Below are 8995 nucleotides of genomic sequence, written 5' to 3'. Positions count from 1 at the left end.
TAAAACGCTCCTTCTTCCTTCTGACCTGTGCTCCAGTTCATTTTTTGGTTTGTTGATCTTAGCCTTCTCCTGTTGTGAAGGCGTTTTACTGTGTGTAATGTGTAATGTGAAAAATCCTGGGGTCATGTGTTATTCATTTAGTTCACACTGTTTATGCATCACACCTCCAGAAATAATCTACAAGAATGTAAATCTATAGCTCAAAATTTATTGCAGACAAAAATATATATCACAAATACATTATATACAGTAATAAGCTGTGAAGAAACAAATCACATAATTGCTTTAAAAATTAAATTAGAATTAGAATTAAATGTTTCAATTCTTTACAAGACACGCTCGCAGTCATCTAAAATATAAAGGCAAAATGTGGGACACGGTATCAAGATCTGACACAATAAATTGAGGCACAGCAATGGCAGGTTAAGTGACGGATTAATCCGTTATCATTGAACACAATGAGCCTTAGATCGGCCGGTCAAACACCAGCGCAGCATCAAGTGGTGGAGTGTTGGGATCATAGCAGCCTCTTGTCTGTTTAGTCGCCACAGGACACAAGTCTTGCTCACACCACCTGAGGAAAACATGTATGATGATATATATATGTTGTATTTTTTAACCTTTTTAAGAAGTTTGCCTTTTTTTCCTACCTGAGAGCTGCATAGTTGTCAGAGGGAGAGGCTCCTTTCCAACATGCATGGTCGATGAAAAGAGCACCTGTAAACACAGATACTTGGATTTCACACATCAAAGTCAGTTTACAGATATTAGGGAGTTTTATGTATGTGGAAAAATGTACTAATCCTTTTGTGGCTACAAGGAGAGCTCCTCAAAGCCAAATGATTCGCTGCCTTAAGTGATGTCTATCGAGTCATGAGTTGAGGTTGAAGTCTAATATTTGTAAAATGAGAAACATCTGGGTGTGAGGAGTAAGGTAACCAATGGATACAGCAGTGGCAGCGCGCACAACTCCAAAAATAGGTAACAAAGTATTGTTTCGGGTGCACAGAAAAAAATGAAATCCAGAAAAAACAGAAAGCTCCGGCACTCACAGGATCAAGTAGAACTGCGAGAGCTTTGTTCTCCTTTGTATGCTGAAGACGGCATGGAGCCGAAACGCGTTCATCTGTGACCCACATTAAAGTCAGTTCTACTTGATCCTGTGAGTGCCGGAGCTTTCTGTTTTTTCTGGAGTAAGGTAACCAGACATCTGTAACTGCCCCTAAAATCTGCTTGGGGAACTCTAGGCTACATTTGCTAAACTGTTTGATGTTGAGTTGAATTGTGGGTAATGTATTTCAAAGGTTCTGACACGACAGGAATGGACAAGGGTGTATAAGTGTTACCTATGTAGATGCGAGCCAGGCTGTATGCCAGGTCTCTGGCTGCTAGTTCCAGGTAGCCAGGCGGTCTTGTAGCTGCTACCTGAACAAAGTCCTTCAGTTCAGACAGAGCAGCGTCCACTGCCTTTACTGCTGGGGTCAATGAGGAAACACTCGATGCACCTGAGAGCAGGGACTACAAGGAGAAGAAAACACTTACACATCACATTCTTGTTCAACTCTGTCATAGATCTGAAACTCAACATGTCAGACAGGATCATTCCCTGACTCCGTACCTTGGTGTGGGTAAAGTAAGCGTGAAGAACCATTCCTGAGCTACGAGCCACACAGCGCAGCACATCCAGAGACAGAACATTGGTGGTACCTTCCCATATGCTCAACACCTGACAGAGAAAAAGACAGGTAAGCTTCGAAATGGGAAAAACTGTAAGTTACTGTTGCATGCAGTAGACTCACCTGTGCATCGCGAAGTAGTGCAGGCAACCCAGTATCCTCGATGTAACCTTGTCCACCGAAACTTTCCAAACCCTCCGACACCACAGCCACCGCCTGTGTCAAAACAGAACGAGCATGGTAAGAGTCAAAGTAACAGCAAGATGGCAGTTATCACATTTGAACAAACCGTTCACCTGCTTCCCAGTGTACAGTTTGACCACCGGAGTGAGCAGGCGGAGCAGGTGTGTGTCCAGCTGGCTCGCCATGTCGCTTTCCTCTCGCCCCAACAGACGACACACATCCATCACCAGGAGAAACGCTCCACGAGTCTCCACCTGTGCATGTAAGAGGCGAGCGTGGCTGAGGCATGATGGGAAACACTGCACTGAGTGTGTGTCGTTTTTTTACATCCCCTTCTGGCTTACCTCCATCCTAGCCAGAGTCTGCATGTGTAGTGGGTGGTCTTTAAGAAGCTTTCCAAAAGCAGTGCGGCGAGTGGCATAATCACGAGCTAACTGCACCACCCTGTGATCACAGACAAACACATATTTTTAATCAGCTTATGTAGCATTTGGCATAAAGCAGAAATTAGAACAGGATGCTGGGCAGTTTTGTCCTGCCTTCTCATTGCAGCTGCTGCAGAGACGCTGTTGTGGATCCGGGTTATGGTTAGCATGTTGGCTATGGAGGCCACACCTCTCCCTTCCTCAGAAAGCTGTAAATGTAGAGAAGAAAAAAAGGGGAAGGATTTTGAAATACTTCTTTGATGTCAAAATAAATCAAAAAGCTCTTTCAACCTTTTTCTGTTGAAAGATTACAACACAAGGAACAGGCATGTCAATTTTCAAATTCAACAGTTGTTGCAATGAAACATGAGGCAAGAGAACCTGCCTGGTGTGGTTTTGTTGAAAGTTAGAGCTGTGTTACAACACAGACCAACTATAAGCAGGTAGTGAATGTGTTTTATGTTCACAATGAAACACTGATGAGATGAATAATACTGAGATAAGACAGTGTGCATGCTGAGAAGGGCTAATTTAGAGTATCCTGTTAATAGATACTTGTCTCCCACAATGCAATGCACAAAGGAAATGGAGGAGGTGGGTGGTAGCAAAACAGCTCCAGGAAGACCTTGAGAGACAAAGGAATCAGCAGCAAAATAGATACACACATATTGTATAATTTCCTGTTAGTAGTTCATTTTTTTTTTTTTTAACTGCTAAACGTAAACCATGATGAGTGGTTCGAAATAAATACTGTATGGAAATAGTACATGTTGTGGATTTGGGACACAGCAATGAAGAGTGTTCACTCTATAACACCTCTTTCCCACCGAAATAAGCACGTTGACGCAGGTTTTTTCAGACCCGGGAAGACCCGCTAATATATGCCGATTGTCTCTTTTCCCATTGCCAGTGGAGTATACTGCTTTGGGTCTCTTTTCTGCTGCGTCACCGTCTGACATCACAAACGCGCCAGAAACAGGGTTAGAAAAGAGTGAAGATGTTACCATGGTTAGGTCTTTATTGTATCTATAACTAATACAGTCTGTTAATCAAACTCGGCGCCGACAAATTTGGAACGATGTTCGAGCGCTGCTTGGATGGGGACGGGTGGAATTTGTAGCTGAGATGACAAGGAGTCGCAGAAGTTACCGACGGAGCATAGCATTGCGCCAGAAAGGGGATGGAGATTAGCGTTTTGACACAGGTTTAGTGTTCCCATCAACGCCGATCAGACTAACTACCCGGTTCTACTGCAGAGTCATTTGACCCGGGTCTGAATGCAGATTGTAGCCTTTCCCACTAAGCAAAAAAGCCGGGTGTTAACGTGTGTTAGTGTTTTTTTTGACCAGTTGGAAAATGGCTTAAGAAAGAATGTGCGTGGTAAAGTTCTATAAAAACACTTATCAGTGACTAATGCAGCTCTATGCAGCTCCAAACTGCTGTCAGCGCACTGCTCTGGTTTGCTGGTCTTGTCAGGGTAATGTGCTTCATATAATATTTGCTTACAAAACTGCGATAATAATGGAAAATATGAATATGTTCTGCGGTTTGGCTTTCTGGTCAAAAGCTTTTTGTTAAAAAAGATTGACAACAAAATCACTGTAAAAACTCCATCTGGCGGAGTAACAGCAGAAAGTTTCAGTTTATTACCACAAAGCTTTAGTATCCACACAGTGAGCTGTACCAGACCCCTTGTGGCTTTACTCTAACACAACATCGAGAAGGTGGCTTCAGTTTATTATTACTGTAATAAAAGATGGCTTGCAACTGACCCTGTGTGCCGGCAGGCCGTCCAGCAGCAGCTCAGCAGTTGGCATCTGTCTCGTGCCCAGCTTGTCCTTCAGTCTCTGAACCTCAATGCCCTTCAGCCGGCCGTCCTCACCCCTGCTCACCTCTGCGTAGAACAAAGACAAACCCCTGCTACCCTGCGGGACAGAGACACATCACATACACTGAGCACTTTGTGAGTCATAAAAAAAGTAGTGATGGCTGAGGAGTGCAAGAAGTCAGCAGTACCGGTGTGGTTGCTCCGTCTCGGTCCTGAGTTCTGGCCAGTGTGAGAGTCATGTCTGCGTCTGTAGCAGAGGTGAACCACTTGAAGCCGTGAAGTTTGTATGAACCATCTTTCTGGGCAACAGCCACCGTCTCTGTGCCGCTGGCTGAGGAAACGCAAACACACAACAATTAAATATCAATGAGACATAAGTGAAAAGTCCAACATTATGGAGTTCTTCTTAATGATGCTGGTTCATGTCGCTACTGACCCACATCAGATCCGCCCTGTCTCTCTGTCATCCACTGCCCAGACGTCCAGAAACGTTCAGGCTGACGGCTTGTCAATCGATTATAGGCTTCCTCCACCGGCCACGAAACACCTATAGACTTCACACACACAGCCAGAAAAGCTCTTACTATATTTACAACTCTAAAACTCATGTTAACATGAGGCTGGTCAGTAATTGTGACAAGATATTTTTCCTTAGAGTGAGTATTTCTCTGAACTCTACAAACTCTTCTGTTCAGCCGTGGAAATTTTGGATACAGCTTCAAAAAGTCGTCCCCTTCATCCTGCTGCACTTTTTCCACATCATGCATGCTTGTAATAAAAACTGGTTTACACCCTTAAAGATATGTAAGTTACTGCAGAAGGGTAACAATAATCTAGCTACTTATTATGAACATGAAAATGCAGCTACTGTTAAACATAATTTAGAGCTCATAGTTTGGTTTGCTGCCAGTATTACATTACTGTTGGTTTAAGACCCGATTCATTTTTCTGTCACACCTGGATGACTTTAGCAGCTCCATCAGTCATGGCGAGGGGACAGGTGTAGAGACCAGAGGAGGGAGAGAAGATGTATAACTTGCTCATTTGGTACACACGGCTGAAACAGAAACATGTGTCACTCATTTAACAAATAGAAACTGATCAAAAGGGCAGATTTAGTGAAGTGAAATATGGCATATAGGCAAAACTAAAAAAGGAAGTAAAACCGTCACCAAACCTCCACTCCCCACATGACCTCTCATATCCAATGGCAACAAGTCCTTCCTGTGCTGACAGGTCTTTCATGCGTTTCCAGGCCGGGGAAGTCACAATGTGGTCCACTCTACGACCCCAGGGGTCAAAGTGTACCAGCCTTGGAGGATTGACCTCACACTCACGGCCCCACTCGTCCACCTCATTTGCCACACGCTCTCCGAATGCGCACAAGTCAGAGGAAGCTGCCTGTGAACAAGGACGTGCACACGAACAAGGTCTCAGTTATTTCCCTGACAAGATAGATCCTGGCCAGGTGTTGCGCAAGAGCTTTTAGTCAGAAGAAAGGACCCTGGAATAATACTTGCTCTGTTAATGATTGTTTTCATTTAGAAAGAGAGCGACTTAACATTGAGGCTGAAAAATTAGCGGGGAAAAAAGAACACAAGGAACCCCCTGCTCTGTGCCTCTAAAAACGTGACAGCTTTTACAAGGTATTTAAGAAGATCCAAATGTTGCACCATTTGGTCATTCCTGTGTATTATATCCCTGTCGCTGAAGACACAGCCATGCTCCCTCCTCACCTCTTCGGGCAGGTGTCTCCTCAGGTATCCTCTGAGCAAGGCATCCTCTAGAAATGGGTTCTTCAGCACAGGCCTCTCCTGGAAGAAAGGTCCTAGCTTTGCTCCAGAGAATGGCAGGTAGCCTCCTGCCTCCCAGAGTGGATCTTCATCAGATCTTCTTGTGCCGGGCTCGGCTACACTGGCTGATCTGGTGTGAATGAGAGGTCGGGCTGCAACACAAAACGTTCTGCAGCAGCTTCCAGGTAAACGGCAGTTCAGTAAGGCTAACCACACCGACATGGCTCAAGACCTTCAGTCCAAAGAGAGAAAGGAGAAAAATCAGTGCTGCAAGATAAAGCATGCATGTTCAGCAATGTACAGGATTATCAAAAATCTCAAATTTAATATTGTTTAATATAAAATCCTTATGTAAATACAAAATCTTTGTGTATGCCTTTGTCCATGGACTTAAAAATATGTTACATTTTAATAACTCTCTTCTACAACAGATAATAGCACAGTATGTCTTACATTTTGGCTCATTTGTAGAACTTCTCTCACTTTACTATTCATCTTTTCAGTCTGGTTTTGTGGAGATACACCTATTTCTCAACAATGTCAAGACTGACAAACATTGTGCCATTACATTAAAGCTCCTGTGAGGAACTTTAGGTTTGTGTTGATTTTGGCGCCCCCTGTGGACAAAACCTCTTTTGTCTTTGCTGATTTTGTCCTGTACATGCTTAAGTGGTGATTTAAAAATATATATATCATCCTGCTTTCTTTAACAGTCATATGTATCACTCACTTAACATGTTTGCCCAGGAAAATGTAAACAAAGGCAGCATGCAGTTAATCGCTTTGTCTGACACTTACCCCCCCACCAGCAGTTATGAGCATAAAAAACTAACTATATAGTATACTAATCATCAATCTTGCTGCTGATGGTCTGGTTTGCTTTTGTAGGTCATATAGAGTAATCAAAAATGTATTTCATTCTGTTTCATAACCAGATAAAAAGTCCTCACAGGAGCTTTAACGAAGGTACTGACAATACTTCAGTGATAGCCAGTAATCATCGACAGTTAGCTACAAACCAACAACATAAAGTTGTCAGCTAATGTATACAGCTTCAGATGACCTCTTACATTAGGTTACATTAGCCCAACCAAGCTTATAATAATTTGGTCAGAGCTTGATTTATTTATTTTCACATGCATGTTTACATAGTCCTGTCCATGTTGTGCACATACTTGGTCAAGAACCCGATTTTGAATTTGAAGTTAGCGGAATTAAACTCATCCAATTATCGATTATTCTATCTAGTCTAGTCCATGATTTGGAAAAGAGAGCACAGAAACGACCGGGTTAACGTTTTTTGATTTCTACCTGTACTAAATACATATAATTTCTCAATAAATCCACACAACAAATAAAGCTAGCTGTAGGCATGGCCAAAGTGGGTCAAAGTTCATTACATTCCGCTGCCCTGTGCAAATATTAAAAGCTTCTCATTTGATTCAGATATTATTATTTAATTAGAAGTAATCATATTCCAAATGGTTATTACGATCGAGCGATACGCTGACACTGTAACTGCTCGCCTAGCCCTTCCCCAACAAACTGTACAATGTTATCGACCTAACAACCCGAAGTGACCCAAGCTCTGAAACACCACAACAGTTAGCAAGCTAGCTAACAATTAGATACGTTTCTCTCTCAGTGTTACTGGCACTCAATTTAAACTAATTTATATTGATACCGCTTTGATACTGTTGAATTCTCTGCATGTCAAACGTGTAAGCTTCATAGATCTTAAAGAAAGACACATTTAGCAATCGTACCTGTCGTTAGCACCGCAGTGTTGACATTCACCACAGATGTAGACCCACGCCTTCAGAATAAAGGTCCAGTTACTTATTAAAGGGCCCGTTAACTTAACATACTTCTATTAGTGAATTCGTATTTAGAATATTAGGGAGGAAGTACCAGTCAGTATCACCAGAGATCTTCCTGTTTGGAATGTTTTTAAAGCAAAACTAGTAATCTTAAATCTGAGGGTCACGATTTACCTCACTAACCTGCCACATCTTACCTGTTTGGGTGTATCCACCTTTTATCACATTGTGATAAATTTATAAAAAGCCTCAATTGGGGAATTAAACCCAGAACCTCATCTCTGCAAGGCAACGTTGCAAACCCATCACCAACCTGCCACCTTGCCTTATTTGCCAGCAACCTGCAGATCTGCCTCCAGCCGCAGATGCTAGAAGAAAGCTGTCGCACCAGACTCCACCTACAACCTCTGGGAAAAAACTGTAAGCCACTGACTCCACCTGAAAATCCTTTCATACAGCTGCAGCCTAAACCTCCTCCACCTACAGCTCTGGACTCTGGTGATGTTTGGTGTTACAAAGCTTCAGATTTTCTTTGTGGTTTTGCTCAGGTCCTGATCTTCACTGATATCCAGATAAACCATGAGCTGATTGAGGTCAATGCAGACAGCTCCACCTGGAGGATGTTCACCATCGACTCCTGCTACTCTCCCAAACTGAGAGCTTCTCTTCACATTGACCCTTCACAAAAAGCAATTCAACTAGGAAAACATTACTTAAAATATATTTACTTAAATGAGCTAAATTATATGCCAACTAAACTAGCAGTAATTTTTAAGTTTAAAACAAACAAACAAATATCTTAAACTTAGTGTAACCAGAGTAAAAACATAAAAAGAAAAGATTTAAGAATATATAGCAATCATCTTAAAATTAGGCTAAATTACCCAGAATTCAATAATAAAATACAACTAGCATATCAAGCAAAGAATAAGTCATGACTAAATACTCTCACTAGAAATTATATTTTATATAGCTTAATAATAAAGTCATAAAATTAGGAAAATGTTACTTAAGATAATCCCACCTTCTTTGCCCATCTGGTCGTTGCAGAGTGTTTACCAATGAGTCCAGTGAGATTAATGTTGGGTCCCTTGCTAAATAATATCACAATGGATACGGTCTAAACCTTTAAGTATTAGGTAACTCAGGAATAGTAATACAAGTTATATCTCATTAAATAATTAAGGACAAAACACCTCGAAACAACTTAAATGCTCAAACATAAAAACTGCATAGAAATAGGAATGAAAAACAAGCATGTCGTGCCTTA

At 41.9% G+C, this 8995-nt stretch overlaps 1 protein-coding gene across 1 annotated transcript; it reads right to left on the bottom strand.

Annotated features, from left to right (window-relative positions):
* Window positions 1–217: 217 nt before the first annotated feature.
* On the bottom strand, window positions 218–7714 carry LOC138610597 (acyl-CoA dehydrogenase family member 11-like). The gene is made up of 15 exons (XM_069683386.1): window positions 7672–7714; window positions 5849–6137; window positions 5290–5513; window positions 5070–5169; window positions 4549–4666; window positions 4301–4443; window positions 4057–4209; window positions 2399–2493; window positions 2204–2303; window positions 1973–2113; window positions 1800–1892; window positions 1619–1726; window positions 1347–1518; window positions 651–717; window positions 218–574 (listed from the first exon to the last, which is right to left on the bottom strand). The coding sequence occupies exons 2-15, from the start codon at window positions 6125–6127 to the stop codon at window positions 466–468; spliced, it is 1902 nt and encodes a 633-aa protein (XP_069539487.1). The 5' UTR covers window positions 6128–6137; window positions 7672–7714; the 3' UTR covers window positions 218–465.
* Between the last annotated feature and the right edge of the window lie 1281 nt (window positions 7715–8995).

This window comes from Semicossyphus pulcher, unplaced genomic scaffold (genome assembly GCF_022749685.1).
Source record: "Semicossyphus pulcher isolate SPU_LCO1_2020_fin unplaced genomic scaffold, fSemPul1.0.p SCAF_6, whole genome shotgun sequence".
Lineage (NCBI taxonomy): Eukaryota > Metazoa > Chordata > Actinopteri > Labriformes > Labridae > Semicossyphus > Semicossyphus pulcher.
The sequence above is the reverse complement of the archived record's forward strand: the minus strand, read 5'-3'. Positions and strand labels throughout refer to the sequence as shown.

Excerpts from the sequence above, each read along its gene's own strand:
- LOC138610597 (XM_069683386.1), bottom strand. The coding sequence starts at position 6,127 with ATGTCGGTGTGGTTAGCCTTACTGAACTGCCGTTTACCTGGAAGCTGC. Across the intron at positions 1,893-1,972 it reads AACTGTACACTGGGAAGCAG|GCGGTGGCTGTGGTGTCGGA; the intron begins GTGAACGGTTTG and ends GTTTTGACACAG. Across the intron at positions 575-650 it reads GACAACTATGCAGCTCTCAG|GTGGTGTGAGCAAGACTTGT; the intron begins GTAGGAAAAAAA and ends TGTTTTCCTCAG.